Source organism: Lemur catta, chromosome 6 (genome assembly GCF_020740605.2).
Source record: "Lemur catta isolate mLemCat1 chromosome 6, mLemCat1.pri, whole genome shotgun sequence".
NCBI lineage: Eukaryota > Metazoa > Chordata > Mammalia > Primates > Lemuridae > Lemur > Lemur catta.
Window position 1 is genome coordinate 92,804,679 of NC_059133.1, and position 26,916 is coordinate 92,831,594.

General features: G+C 44.1%; 1 protein-coding gene across 4 annotated transcripts; it reads right to left on the reverse strand.

Annotated features, from left to right (window-relative positions):
- Positions 1-3,126: 3,126 nt before the first annotated feature.
- On the reverse strand, positions 3,127-21,507 carry PEX5 (peroxisomal biogenesis factor 5). 4 transcript variants are annotated; one of them, XM_045554419.1, is made up of 16 exons: positions 21,317-21,507; positions 20,508-20,670; positions 20,152-20,187; positions 19,713-19,845; positions 19,373-19,504; positions 13,679-13,784; positions 12,696-12,786; positions 12,183-12,293; positions 11,826-11,918; positions 11,069-11,164; positions 6,686-6,829; positions 6,409-6,479; positions 5,778-5,990; positions 5,276-5,441; positions 4,780-4,937; positions 3,127-4,598 (listed from the first exon to the last, which is right to left on the reverse strand). In XM_045554419.1, the coding sequence occupies exons 2-16, from the start codon at positions 20,652-20,654 to the stop codon at positions 4,397-4,399; spliced, it is 1,899 nt and encodes a 632-aa protein (XP_045410375.1). In that variant the 5' UTR covers positions 20,655-20,670; positions 21,317-21,507; the 3' UTR covers positions 3,127-4,396. The 4 variants fall into 4 exon arrangements, with proteins under 4 accessions (XP_045410375.1, XP_045410374.1, XP_045410377.1 ...); XM_045554418.1 differs by having other exon boundaries at positions 11,069-11,188; XM_045554421.1 differs by lacking the exon at positions 12,183-12,293.
- Between the last annotated feature and the right edge of the window lie 5,409 nt (positions 21,508-26,916).

Sequence of the window (26,916 nt, forward strand, 5' to 3'; positions counted from 1 at the left end):
GCAGCTCCCAGGCACCAGAGAGCAGCTCATCCAGACGTCTGCGGCCTCCGCAATGCCAGTGGTGTTCAAGGCGGTCACTGATCAGTCATACCCACGGCGGTCCCACCCTCTGTCACTGTCTCCTCATGCTGCTGTCTCCTGACACCAGCATCACGGTGCCCTCACTCAGTACTCAGAAGTTCCATTGCCAAGCTGCACAGTCCTACCCTCCAGATCCACAGCGCCCTTGCAGTGCGCTCCTTCCCACTGCCACGTAACGGCTGACCCCTGAGCCCTGGCTCAGCGGAGTCTCTGTGCAGGACACACACCTCCTCCCTGCGCAAGTCCCTCTCCAGAGACGTGTTCTCCCTTCCAGTGGTTGGACCGGGTTTCTGGCTTATTCCATGGCTTTGTTCTGAAGGACAGTGTGCCCTTACATGGGCTCTCCTTTGGCAGAGCCCTCCCAAAAAGTGCCCATCCTGTACTTTTGTCTCAGGGCACTTACCCTTGGGGGAGGAAGGCACACAATGACAAAGAATTCCTATTTATCTTCTCCAACTAGGAGAGAATAAACACACACATGCATCAGCTCCTTTTCCATTTCCTGATTCTTCAACGCACATTTCCAGTATGCATTCAGCTCATTCAACAGGTATTGATTAAACTTCTACACGTCACGCACAACTGTGAGAAGTTAGAGGTGAGAGACAGCATGCATGTCATGTCTAAGAACAATCGTTTCAGTGATGAGGAATTGAGAGTGAATGAAATGAGAAACAAGAAGCTATCAAGTAATCCAGGAATGATGAACCTCCGAACAAAAGTAATAACAGAGGTGCAGAGACCAGAGGGCCTTTGTGCACTTTGCTGGGGAGGCGGGCCCTGCAGAACCGGGAGACTGAGGAACTGTTACGGGAACGTGAGGGGGCGTCCATATCCACTCACTGCTTTCTCCTCATACGTCTGCAAGATTGCACAAAATGAGATTTTTAGAAGGAAATTCCTGCTGAGTTGAAGGTGCTGGGGAACCTCCAAGGGGAGGGGACGGGACATAGCAACTGTGCCATGTATCTAAGGCCCGGGGTGGAGATGGAGGCCAGACTGTCATCAGCATTTAAATGGTAGTTACAGCCACAGGTGTGGATGAGGCCACTAAGGGATCCTCTAAAGCAAGGGAAGCAAGACAAGAACAGAGCCCTGAGCAACATCAACATTTAAGGAGCAGATAGAGACACATAAAGGAGACTGAGAAGTTTCTGCTTCATTTAGTGCAGGGCCACTGAGTACCGCCATACAGATTGTGCACTGCACAACACTGCGGAGCTCCATCATATGGACTACATGCAGAATTACGGCATATGGCACAGAATTATGCAGTGCACAACCATGTACGGCAGAGCTACCTCAGGATCAAATGCCAAGGTAAGGTCAAGTAAGATCAGAAATAAATTGGCTTTAGCAATGTGAAGTCATTGGTGACCTCAGCAAAGCAGTTTCAGCAGGGTGGTTAGTGCAGAAAACAGCACAGTGGGAAGAGATGTGAATGGGATGGCAGTGAGCCTGGCCCACTCCCTGCAGACGCTTGGCTGTGAGGGAGGAGGGGAGGGAGATGGGACGGGCGAGCCTCGGGGTCTGCGACTACTCCTGCCCTTTTCCTGTTGGAATGCACACTCTTCTCAGACTGGAGCCTTTGCCTTTCCTCCCCAGGCCCAACCACTCTTCCACCAGAACTCCCAGTGGCCGCCTCCGCTCAGTCCCGCAGGTCCCCTCGCCAGAAAGGCCTTTCCTGACCACCCTGACGTTGCCCCCACCAACCCACCCCTCCACTCTCTAGTGCATCGTGCCATTTTGATTTCTTCATTGAACTTGTAACTGATTGATTTACTTGCGCACTGTCTCCTCTCCAGCGGGTGTGTAAGCTGTGCGAGCAGGGACTTTGTCGGCCTTGTGAATGGCAGCCCTGGGGCCTAGAATTGTGCTTGGCACATGGTAGGGGCTCAGTAATATTGGCCAAATTTGATTTGGGTTCAAAAGATGTACCTGGCACTGACCATGCAAGAAAAGCACCCTCTTAGACACTTTCATGCTACCAAAAGCAGGTGAAGTAGACAAACCTGAAGACTTGGCTTACACCAGGGATTAGCTCAATTCTTAAGCCATTTATGCAGCTGACTTTCTTCCTTCCTGCATCCATGCAGGGAATTGCTGCCCCTGCCTGCCCAGCTCACTCCCCACCCTTCAGAGTGCAGGACACCAGCGCCCTGTGACCACTCAGGCGGCGACAGATGCCGCTGCTGCCTCCTGCCCCCGCATGGCGCTTTTTTTGTTTAGAAAAGTATTACACGCACACTGAAAAAACTTGGGAATTACAGAGAAATATGACAAAGCAGGGGGAGAATCCCTCATAATCTTCACACATTTAATATACTGGGGCATTTCTCTATGCTTTTTCAATGAATTTTTTTCTTAAGAGAATCTGTAAATAATTTGCTAACCTTTTTTTTCCTCATTATATTGTTAGCATTTATTGTCATTGGGAATTGTTTTATAAACACAGTAACTATTTCACTGTCTGGATATTTACTGCACCAGTTCTATTTTAGACATTTTTTGTTTTTATAGCTTTTGGAGACCACTAAAAAAAAAAAAAGACTTTTTTTCTATTTCTAATGTGGCCATGGACACCTATCTCCAAATGTAAGTATTTAATTATATTTTAAAATTCTTCCTCAGGATACCCATATTGATATGGCTCTTGATACAGTTCCTGATAAAAACCAGACAGAGCCCGATGAAAACCTTTAGCTACCCTATGCATTGCAAAACTATCAAAATTCTCCCAAGTAATTCATAGTACAAAACAACCTAATGATTACATAGCACTGTGTACTTTGTAGTTGTACACACGTGTAAACAGTCATGACTGTTAGGCTTCTGTGTCTCCTTCCAATCCAGAAGCTCTACAAACACAGGGGCCTTGTCCATCCTACCCGTAGTACCTAGCAGACATTGGGTGCTCAACAATTACTAGATAGACGAATGGGTAACCAATATACCAATGAGAATTTGAAAGATAAAAAGTGAAAAACCAGTCCTCCAAACACCAACCCTCCTCCTTCCACCCCAGCTTCACAACCAGCAGCAAAATTCATGCCCACATCAGTTCCATTTATTCTTCATACAAATATTTTACAGTTTTATTTTTAAATCATTTACACATATTCATACAAAGAAAAATAAATTTCAGGATGGAACCTTGGGACCATGGTAGTTTAAAAAAACATCTCTCTGATCGTTAGCTACTCCAGACAAGGCAAGAGGCTTGGCAGTCATTTCTGGGGGTCACTGTATCTCCCCGTGCAGGGGACAGGTGAGAAGAATCCAAGCTGCTCCCTCCTCATCATCTTCACTCAATCTTCACCTTGTGTAGGTATTATTGGGGAAGAAGATTTTTCAACACTCTCCCCTAGAAACATTTCAAGAAGTACAGCAAAGGCTTATAGTAACACTGAACTCTGCTAGAAATTTGGCAAGACTGCAATTTCTGAACCAACTTATTCGAGAAGATTTAGCTCAATTCCTACTCACAGGTCTTTCTAACAGGAGGGATTGCTGCACTTGCCACAGCCCTCTTCCCACTTGCTCTGCCCTCCCACCAAAGGACCCAGCACAGAGCCCTTGATCTGACCCCAGCTAGTCCCCCCAGGCTTATTTCACCAATGAGTCTTCCTCACCCCACACCAAACACTCTCTGCAGCAATTGACCCTGGCAGCTCCTGAGGACGACTATGATCTTACTAGCATTACTGCATCAGCATTGTACTCACAGGGAATCAGAGCTCACAGCTAAGAGGGCCAAGAATGATAGAACTATGAGCATCCCTCCTGAAATTCAGCTCTGCTGAGCCAAATCAATATTTCAGCCAAACAGGCCAACTCCTGACACATCCCATCCCAGACAGTCACTGATGCAGGTACACAGCAGAAGAATCTCTTACATACAACTGCCCAGGGAAGCTGGATTATTACCAATTACCAGTAAAAGTAGGGGAAAGGACAGACATTACAAATGTGGTAGACCCTATCAGAAATGGCAGCTGATGACAATAGTTACCCTATATTGTTGGGTCCTACCCAAAAGCAGCACCAAGAAAGGGCATGATGAGCAGAGAGATCTGTAGCTGGATGTAGAGCCCTTGAATCACCAAGGGACTTAGAGACAACACAGCTCGTTTTCCCACAATGATGTAGGAACTAAAACATGGACTACCCACCCCTACACTGAGGCAGCTCCTGAAAGGCCGTACCGCTTATGGTCATCAGCCCACCCCCTTGGTAGGCACATTTGGGGAGAGGGAGTCATGTCCAGAGCAGGGACCCCTCCAGACAGACACTCACAGGGCAGCCCATCCCACTGTCACTGGGGCAGGCCAAACATAGTTAGGAGGGTGGGCAGATCCCGGGCATCAGCTGCTCCATAGGAATCACTCTGGCCTAACATGGACAATGCCAAACGCAGGGTGCTCCAGATGTTCTCTGACATGGCGCCCCCTTCACCCCGAGGGCCCCGGCTTTTCCTCTGCATGTTCAGGGCCTCCAGAAAGTGTTCAACAGCCTCCCTATAAGGAAGAGGAAGAAGGAGAGCTGGTGAGCAGAACAACAATGGAAGGAGGTAGGTTAGCTGGCATGCGGAGAGAGAAAGCTGGGACCAGTTAGCCAAATGACAGGCTCAGAGAATGAGGAACTAGGGCCAAAGGCAAGGAGAAGTTCATTCATTCATTTCTCAACAGATACTCTCACCGGTGAGCCCCAAGGTTGATACAGCTGATGCCCAGGTTATAACGGGACCGGATATAGCCAGGCTGTAGCTCAAGGGCCCGGCGGTATGCAGCTACTGCTTCTTCACTCTGGTTCCCATTGGCCAAGGTGGCCCCTAGCTTATTCCATAGCAAATAGTCCTGGGAGACAGATGCAAAAGGGGTGGAAACATGAGCCAGGCTCAGATCAAACTCTGCCCATCCCTACCCCTGCTTCACTGCTCTGTCTAGCTAACATGTTACTCCCCATTCCATTCTCAACAGTTCATTGTGTGGCCACAATGGAACCCCTCTCACCCTATGCAGACTCCGTGTGTCCCAACGACCCTGGACTCCCACCCTCTTTTCCCAGTCCTCCCAAGGCAGTCAGTACATGGAACAATGTAATTAAATATCCCATGACTCTTAAAGTCCCAAAAAATGATTCTTCAGTAAAGTACCGAACCATGTCCCATTTCCATTCCTCCCCTGGGGCTCACATTGGGACGAACGCTGAGGGCAGCTGTGAAACAGTCCACAGCCTTATCATACTCCCCACTCAGGTTGAAAAGGACCCCCAAGCCACACTGCACATCAGGGTCGATGGATGTAGGATCCAGGCGCACAGCTGCCAAGAAGAGTTCTTTCACTTCAAGAAACAGGGAGCTGGACAAGGAGAAAAAAAATACAAAAAAAAAGTAGATAGATGGATATGTCTGTATTTCTACCTGCCCCCCAAATAATTCCTTAATTGGCCAATCATATCCCCAAGATCTGTCACTCTATTCGCCATCAGCCATCCCTTCTACCCTCAAATTCCAATTTAGAAACCAGTTTTTGTATTTCATCACAGCACTGCACCACAGAATTCAGACCTGCTTTAAGATGATCCCACTCTCAGGACCCTTGAGTTCCAATCTATTCAAACTTCCAAAACCAAGGTCACCCTCCTACTAACTCAGGCTACCGTAATTCCTCACCCCTGGAAGCCCTCACACTCACTCAGACAACAGAGACCCCAGGATACGTTTGCTGGGGCCCAGCCCTGCCCCACCAGCCCCTTCCTCAGCAGGCGCCACCAGATGGGCATAGGCCGGTGTGTAGCGCAGCCAGTCTCGCAGGGTTTCACAGGCCTGTCGCTGCAGGGACTCGTTGGTGAAGCTTACAGCCAATGCCATCAGTGCTGTCCGATTATCTGGCTTTAGCTCCAGACACCTGTTTGGACAAGGATCAGCAGACTTGGTATCCGCAATGACACTAGCACACTCAGCACCCTGAGATCCAAGCCAAGATTTGAAATGCTGAATCACGATGGCCTCACCTGCCCACCTTCCTCGAGTTAATATACAGAGGAGTCCTCTGATATGCAAGTTAATAATAAAGTTACAGACCTGAGAAGGAGAAAGTTTTAGCGGGCAATGAACCAACCAGGGTCCCACAAATAAAATCAAAAGCTGATTAAAGAATGGAACCAGTTATCTCTAACTCACTCCAAACCTCAAAGGTTCATCATGAAAAAACACTCTTGTTAGTGCCCAGAAAAAAGACAAGGATGCGGGATGGGCTTCTATCATTCTAAAGGTTATTTGTGAAGCCTGGGAACCACCTCACTCCCACCTTTCAGTGTACTCACCTCCGCAATGCACTGATGGCTAATAGTTCTTGCTCGTTCTCTGCCTGGGTGGTACCCAGATACTGCCAAGCCTAGAGGGAAGTTGACAGATTCCATTACCCCTGTATTCACCTTCCATTCTCTCTTCCCCTGGCTTCCCCCACTCACCATCTCACTCTCAAGCCCCTACCCTCGGCCATCCCTCAGGCCCTAACCCATCTTTGCCTCTCTCTTTGGGGCCTCCCGCAAACTAGAGGAAACAGTCTCTAGTGTGAAATCAGAAAAATGAGCCACTCACTTCCATGTGCTTAGGATCCTGCTGCACAGCCGCCTCAAAAAGCAGCACAGCGTTTGGCAGGTCCCCTTCCTGAAGCCGCCGCAGCCCTTCTTCGAAAGGCTGAGGGTGATCACGCAAGGGGTTCTCTTCCTCAAACTGGTACCCCTACAAGGGAAGCATGTGAGAAATCATCTGAGAGAGTCCCATCACAGAGCAGCAGGGATGAAAGGACGACAACCAAGCTAGAGGTAGAGAAGCCGAAGGTCTCCAAACAGGAACCTGAATTATATCCTGGCAAATTCCCCATATTATAAAGATCATCTATGACTCCAGTAAAATCATTTGGTATGAGGCTCATGCTGCCCTCTCCTGCTCACAATAACTGGAAAGCCAGGCAAGTCTACACACTCATTCATGCGGAGAATAAGCTTATTTTAGGAAGTTTTCATAGGCCTCCATTTCCATATCCTTGACTTCTTACCACTGGACAGACCATGCTTCTTAACAGAATCTGCTTATTGTAACTCTCCTTAGCTATTCAAAATGTATTTCTGGTTATCCTTCAAAAAGGTAATAATGTATAAAGGAAATGCTAAGGAGAGTTTATCTCATTACGATAAGCAGATCCTGTTAAGAAGCATGCTCTGTCCAGTGGTAAAAAGTCAAGGATGTGGAAATGGAGGCCTATAAAAACTTCCTAAGACAAGCTTATCCTGCCACTCAAATGCAACTGTTACCCAGCTCACTGGGTCATAGCACACATTGACTAAATAACACATGTTCCGGTATTGTATTAAGCAGGGAAGAAATAAGGTAAGAGGAAAGTCACTAGAAAGCTGTATGACTTGGGACAAGCAAGTAAAATGTTCCTTTTTGGGGAGTAAATAGTTACCATCACAAAACAAAATACCAGAGAAAAAACAAGATGCAAAATACCAGGCAGGGCCTTTCTAAATGCAATTAACAGAAAATGAGAATGAAACTGTACATAACAGAGATAAGAGACCTTTTTTCATTATTATTGTGAAAATAGTGAAGAATCAGAAACACTTAAATCTTACCAGCAAAGTTCTAAACATTGCAAGTCATCAGATGCAAAGTGTTTGTCACAAATGAAAATTAAATAATTACAATTTTATTTAAGAAATAAGAAGAGATACATTATAGGAAATAGATTTGAAATAAATGTATAAAAAGTATATTCATATTGAAAACTGATAAGTTCTTGGGACATCTCTGTACAATATAAAAACTCAGAAGGCAGAAAATGACCCTAGTCCGGGGATCAGCAAACTTTTTCTATAAAGGGCCAGATAATAAATATTTTAGGCTTTGCAGGTCTGCTGCAACTACTTAACTCTGCCACTGTAGTGTGAGGGCAGCCAAACACAATACGTAAATGAACGAGCATGACTGTGTTCCAACAAAACTTTATTTACGGACACTAAAATTTGAATTTTATGTACTTTTCACATGTCACAAAATACTACTCTTCTTTTGATTTTGTTCAACCATTTAAAAATGTTAAAACCATTCTCAGCTAGTGGGCCATACAAAAACAGGTGGCAGACAGATTTATTCCAGACCACAGTTTGCTGACCCCTGCCCTAGACTATTAGAGTTCTATAAAATAAGACCTTCTGCATTCAAATCAACTACTGTCCATTATCATTATGTGTTTGAAGCCACCCTATAGAAAACAGAGATTATTGTCATCCATAACACAATTTCCTAACGAAAGCAATCCCTGCCTCTCATATCTATTGAGGGCATCAAATGAGAAAATTCACCAAAGCCTTACCAAAAAAAGTTTAAAATACTATCTATAAATAGATATTATCCTCATTGCTCTGGATACTTCAAAATATAATGGCCTGGGCCGGACGTGGTGGCTCATTCCTGTAATCCTAGCACTTTGGGAAGCAGAGGCAGAAGGATAGCTTCAGGCAAGGAGTTCAAGACCAGCCTGGGCAACAGAGTAAGACAAGGTCTCTACAAAAAAAATAATAAAATATTTTTTTAAAAAAAATGGCTGTATGTGATAGCCAGGAGTGATGTGAATGCTCTTCATGTGTCTTCATTAGACAAAGGAACAACTCAATGTCATCATCTTGCAACCAGAGGGTTCTCTGGGTTTCCTCTTGTACATGCTATCTATGCTCCTTGAGGCCTCATCAACTGCTTATCAATGAGGAATTTTTCAAAATTAGAATATTTGCACAGATGGAAAAAGAGTACTCTGGAGGACCCTCAACAATCCACAGAATGCAGGATAAGCTTGGCGTCACCACTGCATCCTGAAAAGTCTAACCCAAGCCAATCATTATGTCTGATCCATTGTCTGGTCTGTTACAAAATCTCATGGGCTCAAACTGCAGAAATAGTATCACCACAAAGAGCCTGCCCCATGACAGAAACTTCTCTTTTATGGTAACAGTATATAATATCTGTTAGAGCTATAGATAGGTGTTAAGTTGCCTCTGAAAATTTAAGGACTATCAATAAAAAAAAAATAGTACATTCAAAGATACCCATGAATTTATCTGACCATCAAGAGTCAGATTCACATTTTTTAAGAAGTATTATTGACATACAATTCAGTATTACTTAACTTAAAGTGAGATAAAATCTGAATGGTATTTTTTGTGGAAACTTAATGCAATGTTTCTAATCCCAATTTTGCAATATCCCAAGGTATCAATAATATCAAATAGGGTTCAAGAATCTAAAAACGTAGTATTTTTAAGTTTTTAATTAATAAAGTATTCTGCCCAGAATGTCATAATTGAGTAATACATGCTAAAAGGAAATGCTGCTCACATGAAATTAGCCCTATGTCTACATTTATCAAAAGCAAGGCCATTTTTATCTAAAATGTGTAACTTGCCATTTATAAGTTGATGGGGCCTATGCAACTTACCAAATTGTTAATACAAAACAATAAAAGTGTTATCTATAGATATGTTCTTCAGTTCTTCCTTATCAAAGTTCTGTAGAAGGAATCCATATTATGGCAATGGATAGGGCAAGGTCCCAAGAAGTAAGCTCTCTTCTCTTTTATCACACAGGATAGTTCTCAGAAAAAAACAGAATAAACTGGAATAATAAGCAAAATCATGTTTTTCCTAGCACTAAGTTTTCCACTAGCTTTCAAACCCTCGTCTATTTTAAGTGATCCTGAACCTCATTCTCCCCTATCTTTGCACAGCTCCCTCATAATGTCAAGATCCATCTCCAGCACCATCTTTGCATCTCAGGCCCTGGTTCTAGCCCCAGAATCCTTTCCCAACCACAGACGAGCTAAGAAAAAAACATCACTACTCACCTCACTGGTTCTTGTTTGGCCTCTTTTCAAAACCAAATAATTCTTTCCCTTCCCCCTCATGCGTCAACTCAGCAACTCAATTATTAAGCACATCCCCAAATGCCCTACAACCCACAAATAGATTTGTTTTTTAAAAAAAAACAGTGAGGCTGGGCCAGGCGTGGTGGCTCACGCCTATAATCCTAGCACTCTGGGAGGCCAAGGCAGGAGTATCGCTTGAGGTCAGGAGTTCGAGACCAGCCTGAGCAAAAGCGAGACTCCGTCTCTACTAAAAAAATAAAAAGAAATTATATGGACAACTAAAAATATATATAGAAAAAATTAGTCGAGCATGTGGCACATGCCTGTAGTCCCAGTTACTCAGGAGGCTGAGGCAGGAGGCTTGCTTGAGCCCAGGAGTTTGAGGTTGCTGTGTGAGCTAGGCTGAGGCCACAGCACTCTAGCCTGGGCAACAGAGTGAGACTCTGTCTCAAAAAAAAAAAAAAACAGTGAGATCCCTGAAGTGACATATGCTTCTAAGTCAACAGCACATGCTACATGCAAAATTCAATCATTTTTCATCAATGACTACTGGGAAATTTTCCTAATATTTAAGTTATTTAATATAATTCTTTGAAAATCCTAAACTAGGGCAGGTGGCTAATCCCTACGAGAAGAGATTAGAACTTAAAATGAAAATGAATTTATGAGTTAAAAAAGTAAAGAGATACTAAGGTGTGGAGGCAAAGGGATAGTCTATCAACTACCACTCTCTTCCAAAATGTTCCCAATCTAACCTCCAAAGCGGAGTTACGTCTTTGTTCTCTTAATGTATCATGTGCAAAACTCCATGTAGGTGTTATGTCACTAGATAGTTGTTATTTAACAAAGGTAGTCTTATTAACCTCTACATCCCCAGAATGAAGTATACACTCAATTACTGAAGGAAGAGTAAGTGCAAGGGAATGATTCAGACTTCTTTTCACAGAAAAGGGGCTCAAGAAAATAGTCACTTAAAAGTGAGCACCCTTCAAATTCAGGATTAAAGAATAGCCATTAAAGAAGGAAACTCTGGAACCTGAAAAACTAGGAGTTCTTACCTTATCATAGGAAGCAGACGTGAGGTCATCGTAGTCCGAAAGCCAGGGGTGAGCCTCAGCATCCCGTTTTGCCATCTCCTCCAACTCTGCCTGCAACTTGTCCCAGAAATCGACATCAGACTGTAAGGAAGGAAAGGCAGATAGAAAAAGCAGATCCGTCATGACCACCCCACCCTCAGCTCCACTGGGATGGATTCCCTAAGGCAGCAGGTCTTGAATTTCAATGTGTCTAAGAAAGGCTGACTCATAACTGTAATCCTAGCATTTTTGGAGGCCAAGGCAGGAGAATCACTTTAGGCCAGGAGTGCAAGATCAGCCTGAGCAACATAGTGAGACCCTGTCTCTACAAAAAAACAGAAAAATTAGCTGGGCATGGTGGCACATGCCTGTAATCCCAACTTCTCGGGAAGCTGAGGCAGGAGGATCGCTTGAGCCCGGGAGTTTGTTGCAGTGAGCTATAATGATGCTACTACACTCTAGCCCAGGTAACAGAGCAAGACCCTGTCTCAAAAACAAAAAAATCTTCTAAACAGATTTTAAATGCGGCGCCCTATCCCAGATTCTGATTTAGTAGTCTGGGTATTGCTGAGAAATCTGCATTTTTGGAAAGCACCAACCCCATCCCCAGGTAATTTCTGGCACAGATGATCCAGGTCCCTATGAAACACAATGTTCATCATTTCTGATGTTAATACACCTACTCACTTCAAGGTGTATTTTCTTTTGGGATGTCTGCTCCTGCACTATCTGCTCTCACCTCTATAGCTGACTTGGCTCGTTCGAACTCCATATCAAGGGCAGATGTGTTTACTGGTCTTGTGAACTGGTCAACCCAGGCATCTGAGGTACCCTGTGACAAAGAAGGATGGTCAGTACCACTGCCACCAACTTCCCACGCTCTAGACACAGATTTAAAAAAACCCACTAAACACCACCAACCTGGACGCTTCTGAGAAAAACATTCTCAGAATCTCTTTCCCACCCACTCAGGACCTGGATACTACCAAGAAAAGCTGACAGCTTTTCTTTCCCATCTGGGGCCTCTGAACACTGAACACAAGGCCTGGGGCATGAGCTGGCTCTGAAATGGGACTGGGAGGTGATCATGTCCTACCTGCTGCTGTATAAACTCTGCTGCCCACTGTTCTGCCTGAGCTCGGCCCGACCCTGCACCGGACTCCAGGGACACCTGCCCCTCGCCAATCTGCCGCACGAATTTCAGGAACTGGGGCACAGAGACATACACAGGCCACTTGGGAGAGGACTTCCAGGTGTGCACTCTCAACCATGCCCAAGAGGACCCTGAGCTCACCCCTCCCCCTGACCACCTCTAGCTGTAGACAAGATATGCTAAAGACTGAAAAAAGTACACAGCAAAAAGAAAGGGATTTCTGGCTCTAAAGATTTGAGAAGGCACCAGAAAGGAGAAAGGGTTAATAGGTAAGGAAATGAGGGAATGAATATTGGAAGGAAGAGGCTGGATCCTAAGTCTCTTTTCTCTAGGCAGGAAGGAACAGACCTAGGATCTCTTCTCTTTCTGTTTAAACTAAACTGGAGTAAGAGAAGAAAGACTCTTACTTTCCAAGATCAGCTCTGCTGGGCAAAGCAGCAGAGGAATGTGGCTCACCTCAGAATTAGCCAGTTTGGGGTCATCCACCTTGGCCACAAAGTCACTGGCTGTGTGCTGCAGATCCTCCTCAGGATGATACTCATCATACCTGGAACAGGTTAAGAACAAACTGATTTTACGTATCAGTCTGCCACCCCATTCCCTGTACTATTCCCTACTCCTGGCCCATAGCAAGTACAGGGAAAAGAGAAGGTAACACTACTCCATTCTTTTGCTGTGATCCTAGAAATTCCAATTTACATTAAAGAAGGACATTTGGGCAGGAGTGTGAAAGTACTAATTACATCCTTTTACCTTTCCATTTTCCAAACATATCTTTGCAGAGAGAAGGAATAGATAGTAGCAAACTCAAAATTAAAAAAGGAACAGGGTACCTAAGGTAAAGTATGAACTGGTAGGATAGTTAGGATTCTTGACTATATATATGTATATGCATATGTGTGTGTTTATGTGTGTGTGTGCGTGTGTGTGTTTTTAAGAGATAGGGGTCTTGCTATATTGCCCAGGCTGGACTTGAACTCCTGGGCTCAAGCAATCCTCCCAACTCAGCCTCCTGAGTAGCTGGGACTATAGGCACCCACCACCGTGCCCAGCTTGATTCTTGACTATATTTGAAACATAAATTCATAGGGGTAAAAATATAAGTGGAAATCTTAGAAAACAAAGTAGAAAATGAGGAGACTGCAAGTTGGTCTGAGACTACAGATCAGGGGTCCCCAAGCCATGGTGAGTTGTATGATTATTTCATTATATATCACAATGTAATAATAATAGAAATAAAGTACATAATAAATGTAATGTGCTTGAATCATCCTGAAACCATCCCTCCTCTCCCTGGTCCAGGGAAAAACTGTCTTCTAAACGGTCCCTGGAGCCAAAAAGGTTGGGGACCACTGCTGTAGATGGAGGAGGTTGGGGGAGGCAGGAAAACTGTCCAACATTCCTTTCACAGGAATCCAGAAAGAGGTGGCTGGACTTACCAGCGATCAGTGGCAGCTGTTCCCTCAGGCTCTCCCAACCACAGCTTCTCCTCAGACTGTTCCAGATACTCTTCAGCCCAGCGGGCAGGAGATACAGACAATGGGTCTGCAAGGGGCAGAGAGTTGGGGAAATCACACAGGGTTCAGTGTGGGATCAGGGAAAGTAATACATATACTCAACTGATCCTCTTAACCAACCTAAAGAAGAAAAAACCCTGCCAACTCCCTCAGAGACCTCAGGTCAAGAGAAACTACTACTAAACGTCCAACATCATCTGCAACATTCAACCCATTCCCAAGGGGCCTGGGGTGGAAGTTTATCAAGAGTTGAGAACAGGAGACCAAATAAGGAGGCTCAGGAAAGGATTAAAAACCAAAATTCTTTGTCTTGAAGTACTAGACTAGAGACTTCAATAAGAAACAGTAAGCACTAGGGCTTCCACCTTCCTCAGAAGTACTGCAGGAAGCCTGTGGGTGAAGGGTGAACAGAAGAACTCCTGTTCCTTAATCAAACCTCTGGTCCATTCCCCCTCTTCCTGGAGTTCACACCATCCCAGCAAAAGGAGCCTCATTTCCTCTTAATATGCCTACCAAGAGAATCTGAGAAGTCAAATGCTAGGCTAGAATTAAAGATACATGGGTCCACTCTTCACAATTGATGTTTGGCTTTTTCATTGTTTAATTGAGATGTATATAATTTACAAACAAGAGAGTATATAATGTGTACCAAATTTAAGTATAAAGCTCAATTAATTTCAACATATGAATACACTCCCAAAACCACACCCCAGATGGAGATACAGCACAGGCTCCTTCATGCTCTCCACCCTGAAGGTAATACTATTCTGACTCTTCTCACTTTTGATTAGCTTTAATAAGTAGCTCTGTTGGTCAGTCTAATTCTAGAAACTGTTTTCAGAAGCTCTTGTGACAAAGGGCACTGTTGCGACATGAGAATAAACATCTCAATGAGCATGATGAACTCTTTCTCAACCTCCAGGACCTTGCCCTGTACTATCCCCGGGCCAGAAAAAAAGCAAGGAGACAGATCAGGGGCCCTAAAGAATGAAGAAACAAAGAGAAGGCATGAGCATACATTGTTCTTTCCTTCTGCTCATCATCCATAGCTTTACCAATCAGATACTAGAATGGTCAGCCAATCTCTGTCCCTAATTCCAAGATCTGACTGTCACTCCTTTTAACAGTGAGAAGGCAGATTTATCACCTCAGTATTAATGTATAACAAAACTTTTTTATTCCATTTTAACTGAGACTTTGCCTGAATATTTTCAACAAAGTGATCTCAAAATCTGAAAAACAAAGGATCAAGACTCTCAGAACACATCAAATTATAAATAATAAGTAATATAATAAAAAATACGGTTGACAATTATTTTTTGATCATAGATCCATCTCTTAATTTCAAGGACTCTCAACAATTATATCCAGACTCTATTCACTAGTTCTTACAGAAAACATTTTTCTTTCCTTTGCCCCAACTAGACTGTTGGCTCAAGCGTAGAGACAGAAAAGGAGATGCTTAACACTTCAATGCACTTTATAACACCTCCCGTTCCCTAGTTCCATTCTGTTGAAAAACAGCTAGTCCTGGCCGGGCATGGTGGCTCACGCCTGTAATCCTAGCACTCTGGGAGGCCAAGGTGGGTGGATCGCTCAAGGTCAGGAGTTCGAGACCAGCCTGAGCAAGAGCGAGACCCTGTCTCTACTAAAAATAGAAAGAAATTATCTGACCAACTAAAATATATATAGAAAAAATTAGCCGGGCATGGTGGCGCATGCCTGTAGTCCCAGCTACTCGGGAAGCTGAGGCAGTAGGATAGCTTAAGCCCAGGAGTTTGAGGTTGCTGTGAGCTAGGCTGACGCCATGGCACTCACTCTACCCCGGGCAACAAAGCAAGACTCTGTCTCAAAAAAAAAAAAACAGCTAATCCCTCTCCTCCTTCCTCTCCAGTCACTCCTTACTCTCAACTAGAGTGTTTTGCGAAAGCATATTCCGGCCACAAGTGCTCCTCGAATTCACAGGAACATTTCTATGAAATGCTCCTCTCAAGGACAAGAAGCAACCAAAAAAGTATAAAGCACTTGGACTGTACAACAGACATGAAGCAGCTTAGAAAAAATGCCCAGAGCTGAGAAAAGTCATCCTCAAATACCTATAATTTGGCATTTGGACATATATTAAGCACAAGACAAAGAATTTTCTGACATTGGGAACCTGTTCCAACAAAGGAGTCAAATAAACCAAAAGAACCAAAGGAATAATACTTGCCCTTCACAATCTTTTTTTTGAGAAATTCCTATAAAAAATCAGATCCTCAGATCCATTTGGATACATGTGAAATTGAAGCAACTAAGGCCTAAGGAGAGGCTGGAACTGCCCTAGGTCATGAAGATTAGTAGTCGGTACAACCTAGATACCAAATATCCAAATCAGAATGCTTGCCTCATATAATTTCTTATTGTGCACTCAATCCACCTAGGTACATCTACTCCAAGCTAAAAAATCAAAAATTCAGAACTTCCTACCCTTATCCCCAAAAGTTTCTGTGTTTGCTAAACAGCACTGTGGAAAGGAATGTAGGTTTTAGAGTCAGCCTACCCACAATCAAATCCCAACTCCATCACTTATTCACTGTGCATCTGCAAACAAGTTACTCAATGTTCTATGTTTCCATTTCCTTATCTGTAAAGCAGAGATGATAGTATTATAGCTAAAGTCACAGTGACTGCTGTGAAGACCAAAGCAAATAGTAACAAAAAACTATCATTGTTGTCTGCTCATGACAAATGCATACCAAAAGCAGAAAAACATCACAATGAAATCATTATTCCTTTTAATCCAAAGCCTCTTGCTCAGACATCTAGGGGAGATCTGCTGCCAATCATCTTCTGCTACTGCTGTCTGCTGCTTTTCCTATGAAAGCAAAGATTCATCTCTACCAATGATTATATGAGTTTCATACCACATCAACTGAGGCCGTCTCAATTCAAGAACCCTGACAGGTGTGTTCTATCTCCAGATCTGAGCAAGCACAAGATTGAGAATTATCTGGCCCAGAAGATTTAGGATTGGGGGAGGAGGGGAAATTCCATCACAAAACATGGTAGACTGGAAAATGAGCTTCATGGTGATAAAACAGTTCTATAACCTAATTGTGTTGGTGCTTACACAAATCTATACATTTAATAAAATTACATAAAACTACACACACACACAAATAAGGGCATATACAGTTGGTGAAATCTAATAAATTCTGTGGAGTATACCAACAGCAATTCCCTGATTTTGATACCGTACGTAACTAACAGTTATGCAAAATGTTACCATAGGGGGAAACTGAGTAAAGAGTACACAGAACCCTCCTGTACATTTTCTTACAACTGCCAATGAAACTATAATTATTTCCAAACAAAAAGTTAAAATTTAAAAAACTGAGCTTCAAATTTCCTTTTAAACTTGATTCTAGACTCAACAATGAAGATTTAAAAATAATAAGAAATCAAAGGGTACAACCTTCTCATATCACAATCTACTTACCTATAAAGCCATAGTTAACCTATATAATTGATATAGTAATATCAGCCACAAATGCTTTAATTAAAAATGAATTATTAGAAAATCAACTTCCTTTAGCTTTTTCTCCCAGTTCTCCATTCATTCACTCAAAACTGAAGCCTACTACATACAAAGCAATATACTGCTGTTATAGGACATTTTTATGAAGCAGACTTCAAACAGCTCAACTTCCCTTCTCAGGTTCCATGTCTCTTGCCTCTGTGAAACACAAAAAGTTCCAAAAGAACGTACAAAATCGAAGAGATCTCCAAAGAGCATTTAACAGGTGAGATGGGCCCAATATGTTTTTCTAAAGTCATTTTTCATTTACAGGTTAGGAAGGTTTTACTGGCTGCAAACAATTCAGGTAATTGGAACAAAAATCTCATCCATCTCAATGCTCATAAGAGTAATGATTTCTTTTCTGAGTTATCAAAAATGACTAATGCCCACACATTACAGCAAAAATCTTTCTGTGATAAGAGACAGCACTTAAGTCTACAGTTTGTACAAAAAACTGAGTTTCTGTCTAGTAGAGGGTCTTTGCTACAGCTCAGATTTTAACTTGAGGCAATTCCACAAAGAAGATTCTCAATTTTAGTGTAATAGTTATAGCCACGGAGACTAGAGTCAGACACACAACTTTGAGTATCATCTCTATATTGATGATTTTGCACAAAGTATTTAACCTTTCCAAATCTCAGTTTCCACATCTATAAAATGGGGGCAAATACCCACTTTTTAAGTGTTACTATGAAGATCTAATGAGTTTAAGAATATGAAGGGCATAGTGCTATTAATGAAACCAAGAGTACCTACTGTTCTACTTTAACTCCAAATTATGGTTGGGAAAGAGAGACATGATAAAAGAGAGCAATAGCTTTTATTAAAAGTGAGTTTTAGTTCTTAGATTTTGGGGTTTTTCTCATGCGTGGAGGAAGCCATCTTTAGGAGAATAAAAACAATGTGGGGAGAAACCAATTAGATCCCATTAATCATCTCAGAAAAATTCAAGAATTATGAGGATATGACTCCCTGAAGAGTCCAGAATCCTTATAACTTTCTCCATTTGCATCTCTGTTGTTCTTGATTTCTTAAATTGGTAAAAGGCTAACTTTTGACAGCAATCAGGAAGAGGAAAGCTGAAGAGACTGCCCTTCAGATACGCTTCTGGCAAAAAGAATCAACCCCAAGGGATATAGGGAGCAGCAGATGTTCTCAGAGAGGAAAAATTAGGCTAAGACCCTGAAGTCTGTAGCAAAACATGAAAGAGTATAAGTTGCAGGCCTGGCAGTTTAACATAACATTTAAGCCCATGGGGTTGGAATCAAATCCCAACTCCACCACTTACAAAAGCTGTGTTACCTTGAGCAAGTTACTTAACCTCTAAGCCTCAATTTTCTTATCTATAACGCTAAAAATAGTAACTACCTCTAGGATTCTCATGGGAATTAAATAGATAATTCATTCAAAGCACTTAGCATAAAGCCTAGAACATGGCCATTATCAATTTTTATTATTATTATGGTATGGTCTTTGCCCTCCAAACCATATATTCCAGGCCCTTGAACTCCACAATCACACTGTCCAAAGCCCCAATTCTGTTCAAGATGACTTAATGCCAGAATTCCAGGTGCCATGGTGAATACTTCTTTTTTCCAGGACAACACTGCCATCCATCCAATCTGTAGATACCTTCCACCAAACTACAGTGACAAAGTTCCAGATAAGGCTGGGCATGGTGGCTCACGCCTGTAATCCCAACACTCTGGGAGGCTGAGGTGGGAGGATCACTCAAGGTCAGGAGTTCAAAACCAGCCTCAGCAAAAAAATAAAGTTCCAGATAACAAAGAAGTAGATCTAATTGCTCATGTTCTCTCTATATACACAAAATCTCTTATCCAGCTCAAATCCAGCACTCTATTTAATATAAGTTTCGTTCTCTGTTATCACTTAAAGGAAATTCAAGTTCAGTGCCCTACACAAATGAGTCTTGAGGCCAGAAAAGTGATAAACAGCCAAAATCACTCAATTTCCTCAAATGAATAGGGGAATAGTATAGAACTCTGTCCCATAAAAGCCATTATGGGACATCATTTTCCCACTATAAACCTCACCTGTAACTTCAGAGATGAATTCTTGGGACCAGTCAGTCTCATTATAATCCTGAGTTACATCCACAGCATCTCCAGCTGCAAGGAACTCCTGGGCCCAGTTCTCAGACAAGGCCAAGTCTGCCACACCAGGGGCTTAAAAGAGAAAGAAAGAGAACTAAGGAAGAAGAAAAATACATATGCCATCATGCCTAAAGAACCCTGAATGCACATGAAAACACTCTGTTCCTTTCATCTCCTTCTGCATCTCAGTTCCCCAATGCCAGCAGCATCCAATGGAACTTTGTTGGCTCTGCCTACTCAGAAAATAGTGGTCTTCCCTCCCACCTGATTCTGGACTCACCTCTCTGGGGAGCCTGGCGGAAGTTTGACTGTTCAATCTCTTGCATCTCTGCCAGGAGGTCATCCATCTTGAAAGTCTGAGGGGCACGGGATACGAGTGGTACATTCTGATCCTGCAGGAATTCAGCCACCAACTGTCAGAAGAGAGATGGTGAAATGAATCCATGTGGTCAGGAGGCCCCAGCAAGAGACAGGACCTACTGGATGGGGATACTAATGTCAGATACACAGTAAGGAAAATACAGAAACTGGAAACACATAAAGAAGGAGAAAGTTTCTTTCCATCAATTTGGAAACACGAAGAAGACACAAAATAACAACCAGGCAAATATCATTTGGTCAGGAAAGTCCAAATACTGAAATATGGGTGAACTAAGTTTAAAGGTAAAAACACAATGGGCAAGAGAAAAATGGGACAGAAAAGAGACTGATATATTTACCTCATCTTCAGAAGCTACTCCCAAAGGCTTGGACACCTAAGACAGAAAGACAGGGAGGCAATATGGTACAGTGATGAAGACACACAAGCCAAACATGGTAGAGTCAAATTCCAGCTCTATCATTTATATGACCTCGGGCGAGTCACAAACCTCTAGGCCTCAGTTTCTTCATCTATAAAATGGCTGCCTTTATCTATTTAAAGGTGCATAGTGCTTAGCACAGTGTTTACTAAACACTCACTAAATGGTAACTACTGCTATTTGCAAAACAATAGAGAAAGCAGTTACCCCAACTTGTACAAAAGCACCCGCCATCCCAGACCACCACTTGGTCTTTCCACCTCTAGAACACTCACCGCTTCAGAAGCTGGGGTTCCCGGGGGCCAGGGGCCAGGCCTCAATCCCTCCTGCCGAAGGGCCTTGTCCTGGGTGAAGTGCCCGGCCAGCTTCATGAGCGGGTTGGCACCCCCGCATTCAGCCTCCACCAGCTCCCGCATTGCCATGGTGATCGCCAGCTCTCTGATGGACAGAGGAGGTTTGGAACCGAGGTCCCAAAGCCGGACTCTTCCCCAACCTACAACTCAGGCTGTGTCTGGGAGAGGTAGACGGACGTCTGTCCCACAAGGGCCAGGTGACCGGCAACTGAACATCGTCCACCTCTGCCTTTTGCTGTGGCGCCCGCCTCTGACGGAGTCCGAGGAGGGTTGGTACTGTCTCCTGCCACCCGCCTCAAAGACCACCACTTTCAGCCTGGGCCTCTCCACCGGCCTCCACGACTGCAGTGCCGGGGCGGGACGGGCCAGCAGCTGCCCCCCACAAAGGGGCCTGGACCCCAGAGGGCTACAGGGGGACGCTTCAACAACCGGGCTGGACCCGGGCGCCGGCGGCAAGGGGGAGTGGGCACGCCGGCTGCCTGGAAAGCCAGTCTCCCGCATCCGCACCCAGCGGCGAGCACCGCGGGGGCCATTCCCTCCCCTAAAATCACCTGAGCCCCTCCCCCCCTCAGCCGGGTCCCAGCCAGCCCTCCAGCTCTCCCGACCACCCCGTCTCCCCCACCCCACCCTGGTGGCCGCTCCAGCCCCGCCCCCGGGACCCGCGGGGCCACCGCAAGGGCAAGGGGAGACCGGGGACGTATCCTCGTGCCCCTTCGGGGTCCTGCGCTCACCGCCCAGCGCCGCGCTACACGACCCGCCGGGGCACCAGGTGCGGGCCGGAGGGGGAGGGGAGAGGGAGGGGCGGGGCAGCGGAGAGGGGGGAGCGGGGACTCAGGGGGCGGGGCTCAGGCTTAAAGGGGCCGCGACCGCCCCGCGGCAGTCGAGGCCCGGCGGAAGCTGTCTGAAGGGGCGGGGCCTTAAGACTGCGACACGGAGTGACGGGAGGAGCCGTGAGTCTTAAAGGGAAAGAGCGCCTTAAAGGGGAAGTCTTGGAGAGTCGGCTCTGGGAGCGCTCCAAAGGGTCACGGACGCTGGGATTCGTCTGACAGCTAGCTCAGAGAATGGAGCTCAGAAGGGCTTCCAGGGCTCTGGGGGAAAGCCGAGGGCGCGAGATCCTGGGCTCAGCTCATCGTGGCTCTTCCCTGGGGGCACATTGTGACCCAAGTGGATTCCCTGCCTCTCTGAGCCACAGTTTCCCCTCTAAAATGGGGCTGGCTAGTGTTCCCAAGCCCAGGAAAGGGAAAGGCCCTAACACGAGGGGCTCCGGGAGTCACATCCGAAGCCTCCTCTAGCCTCCTACGCCTGCCCCCATTCCAAATAGCCCCTTCAGGGGCAGCGTCACAGTCTCCATGGAAACAGAGGCCTGCCCCAAACCCTCTTCCTTTCTGCGTAATAGGGAAAATAGCACTGGATGATGACAAATTCCGGAGACTAAAATAGGGTCCAACGCATCCTGAGAAATCAAGCTGGTAACATACAGGGAAGGCACACAGTGAGTCACTCCTCTCCTCTCCTTCTTGCCTCACCACTGGTCAAGGTCACCATGGTGGCCTTATTTCCACCACTCCAGGCAGGGAAAGCACAGTCATGATGCAAGAAATACTTTTAATCACGCAGTAAGAGCCTAAGGCTCAGGCCCCACCATCTGCCAGATAATTGGCTCTGGTGTCAAACCCCAAGGTCACTAGGAAACAAACCTGATATCTCATCTGGTTTAAAGACCAGGGGAGTCCTGGTGTCATGGAGAAGGACAGGAGGGACTCAGGGCTGCGGGTAGTTAAGCAAGAGTAGTGCCAGACGAGAAGTACCATCCGAGCCCAAGGTGCACAAAAGGAGGCAGGCAGCAGGTGGCGCCCTGGGCCAGGCTTGTTTCCTAGCTGTCCTGCAGATTTCAAAGGTGGGGTCCCCAGAGGACCACAGGGAATGGCTGTGTAAGCTCGTCCCTGGGAAGGTAGCGAAGCTGCTCTGACACCTCAGAAGAACAGAGTGGCAGAGCAGGTAGGAAGGCTGTGCAACATTTCTCCTTTTCCTTACCTTTTCACTATCTTTCAGAGCCCCTGATCGCACTACCCACTTTCTTCTGGAGTACACAAACCCCAGCCCTTGGGCGTCCACTGTTCTCAAGCTGCCATCCTAAGGAAAATACCTAGTACCTGATAAACTAAAACATACAGCAAGGAATGGATGATGCCCTCTGGAAGGTGAATACTTTAAAAAAGAGGATCCCTGGAAAGATCAAAGTTTAACTGAAAGACATGACATAGTAGAATGTCAAAACATCAAGGCAACCAGAGTGGATTTTCCAGTACCACTCAAACCACACCACACACAATAACCTTCTTCTCTTCTGGGAGTTTAGCAACTGATTAGCAGTAACTATGCGTGCAGATCTTGGGAGAATGGTAAGGATAATCGCTGATGTTTACCAAATGCTCACTAAAATCCAGGCTTTATGTACATTAGTGCTTTTAATCTTCATAATACCCCTATGAAATAGGTATTACTAGCCCTATTTTACAGATGGTAAGACTTGCCCAAATCAGACAGCTAGGAAGTCAAAATTCAATTCAGGTGTAACTCCAGGTACCTACCTCCTGGGCGTAGAGAAAACTTGCTGATATACCCTGGAGTGCTTTGATCTCCTAGGCCATAGAATTCTTTACAGAACCTGGCCCACAGTCGCAGACATGCTGGCAAAAGGCTAATGACTACTGGGTGTTTCATATTTAGTTTACTGAAGTTCTAGATTTGAAATCCTACATTTTGTTAATCCAGGTTCAAATTTAAATTCTTATTCTGTTCATAAAAGTAGTAATTTTTATAAAATAGAAATATTAATGTTACTTATTCTTTAATTAATGTTTGGTTAGTTCAGTTTAACAGGTTAAATTCCTCCAATTTTTAGACACATATTGCATTGACTCTGTTCCAGGCATTGTTTTAAGCACTTTTCAAATATTGGTTTCTTTAACCCCATAATAACTATTAATTAGTAACTAATATTAGCCCTATTTTACAGATGAGGAAACTGAGACACAGAGAGGTTAAGTGATTTGCCCAAGGTTATACTAATAAATAGCAAAGCTTGGGTTTGAACCTAGACTAGAGTCATCAAGTATTTTCTGCAAAGGGCTAGACAGTAAATATTTTTGGCTCTGCAGTCCATACAGTCTCTCTCACAATTATTCAACTCTGTTGGTATAGCATGAAAACAGCCATAGACCATACATACGCTAATGAGAGTGGCTTATTCCAAAAAGACTTGTTATGGGCATTGAAATTTCAATTTCACATGATTTTCACATGTTATAAAATATTCTTTTGATTTTTATTCAACCATTTAAAAATGTCAAAACATTTTTAGCTTTCAGACTGTGCAAAAACAAGCAGCAGACCATAGTTTGCTGACCCCTGACCTAGATAGTCTGGTTCCAGAGGCCATGCTTTTAAATACTATGCTATACTGTCACTCTTTAGAAAAAGTTAAATTTCCTAATACCTTAAACTATGCAGCATTTAATATACATATTTTAAAGCATTTTAAATACCTGACAGGGCAAACCACCTTACTAGGCAAAATCTTTCTAAATTTTTATTCAACCCCATAAATCTAATATTAATAAATCACACTTACAATAATTTATCAAATTCTCTTAATCCTCTTAAAGTCATAAGTCTAAAATTTTACTTTCCAAATTGAAGGCTAATCCATCAGATTCTCTTAAACAGCAAATCTTTTAACTTATAAAGTCACATACACACCTCTAGAAAGCAAATTTACTGACTCAGGTAGGTCAAGTTTACTGGGTTCAATTTGGAATCACAGTACAGGTACTTAAATGTCAGAAATTTGAGACCAAGACTCAAGACGTAAGGGATACATATTCCCAAGCCAATGCTGAGTCACAAATGAGCATTCTCAGCCCTTTTTTAAAGATGAGTTCTGCCTGATGTGTCATGGATCTCTAAGGCCATTTCCTTCAGCTGACAAAGATATCCAACTCATTAGTTACAACTTTACCTAAATTTTGTCATCTCATTTAGGTACAACTAATTTGTTTCACAACTTCACTTGAGTAAATGAAATCTCTTTGCATTGTAAGTGTTCAATTCTACACTCCTTTTTGTTGGGGGAGGGGTGGTGCTATAGTTTGAATATGTCCCCCACATGTTCATGTGTTGGAAACTTAATCCCTCTGCCCTCAGACATGGATTAATTTCACTATTAGGGGAGTGGGTTCATTATTGCCGGAGTGGCTTTGCTATAAAAGCAGGCTCTCTCTGGCTGGCTTGCTCTTGCTCCCTCACCATGTGATGCCTTCCACCATGTTATGATGTAGCAAGAGGCCTTCACTAGATGCCAGCACCATGCTCTTGAACTTCTGGCCTCCAGAGTCATGAATTCAATAAACCTCTATTTATAAATTATCTAGTCTGTGGTATTCAGTTATAGCAACAGAAACAAACTAAGACATATGGGAAATGGGGGGCCAGCCCATCTGGCTTGATTCTTTCATTTGTTAATGACATAAGATGCAGAATAATAGAAGTCTCCACGCTCTGGAAATTGCAAACCAAGTTACAATCTTTACACATGTACCTTTGGAAGGGTTTGTTGCTTAAGAGCTCTCCTCTCAGCCTCAGTAGTCATCATTGGCAGAGACTACTTGGCTGTATTTGTGGAAAGATGCAGCAAATTCCAAAGCCAGGCCCATCTAAATAGACCTAGACAAATCTCAGTTTCCTTTAAAAGTGTTCAGAATAGTGATATCTAGATACACCCAGGTACATCTAGGACTACACACCTAGGTTTGGGTACAAAGTGTCATCCCCTGGCCACCCAGCAGGGAATTCTCCCCGATAGCAGCAGGACTATATAGTACACACTCTTTACCCCTGTGTATTAGTCTATTCAGGCTGCTATAACAAAATACCTTACACTGGGTGTCTTATAAACAACAAACATTTATTCCTCACAATTTTGGAGGCTGAGAAGTCCAACATCAAAACACCAGGAGATTCAGTGTCCAGTGAGGTTCTTGCTTCCTCATAGATAGCGCTTTCTTGCTGCATCCTCATGTGGTGGAAGGGGCTTACCATCTCTCAGGGCTCTCTTTTGTAGGGCCACTGATCCCATTCAGGAGGCAGAGCCTTCATGACCAAATCACGTCCCAAAGGCCTCCTAACACCATAACATTGGGGGTTAGGTTTCAACATATGAACTATAGGGGAACACAAACATTCAGACCATAGCACCCTGCTTCTAGCAGAATCTTCCCAACTTTGAAATCCAGGGAAGTTTAAGAAGATGTCACCCTTGCCAAAATCCAACTGGCAAAGAATAGAAGGATGGAAAAAAGAAATCAAAACTTTTGACTTGAGAATATTTCCCCAAATGAGTGGTTTTGCTCCCTTTTCAGGATTTTTCACCAAATATCTACAGCATACACAGATAAGCAGTGGGGGGAGGGCATTTGTTTTGGGAAGGACTTCTGCTTTGGGGAAGATGGAGTAGACATACTCTTCTGTATTCCTCCCTTAAATACAGCATAAAACCCTGGACATTATATATAAACCAAACATAAGAAGACTCCGAAGAGTAGAGAAAAGAAAGCAAACTGGCTAAGGACCACAGGACCCAAAAAACAACATGGTAGTGAGTTCCATGGGTTTTCTCTGTGCCTCATATATCCCAGACTAAGTGCTGGAGAGGCCAGCAACCCAGAAACACCAATATGCACAGAAAAAATAAGCTCCAGTAAAAGCCTGCTCTTTCTAGCCAAAGAACCAGGAAAGGGGCAGCCTACCAAGATAGAAACTTCTGGACAATAACCATTCTGTTCCAGCCAACCACCAAATAAAAAACTGTGGCCCCCACCCACACATCCAGCAAAGGCCAAGAGGAGAATCTAGACTTCCTCCCTCACAAGGCTGTAACAAGACACACCAACACCCACCCTGGGCTGGCATCAGAGGCCACGTAGGGAGCCAGGACTTTCATCCCCACAGAACACTACTGAGACTGCTTACCCATGTAGTGTTGGTAGAGACCATGTGGGGAGCTGGAACTAACACCCCTGTGCAGCTCAGCAGTGTTGAGAAGCCTCCTCCCCCTTGGGTGTCATTGGAAACCAAGTGGGGAACCTGTATTTTTACCTTTGCCTGCCAATAATGAGGCAGCATCCTCTCTTTACCTGCCAAAGTAGGATACAAAAGAAGCCAGTTAAAACAGAAGGATTAAATAAGATCCAGAGTCTCCTAACACAATGCAAAAATCATACTAAGAACCAATAGCATCTCAAACTGTATGAAAAATGTCAGCCAATAGATG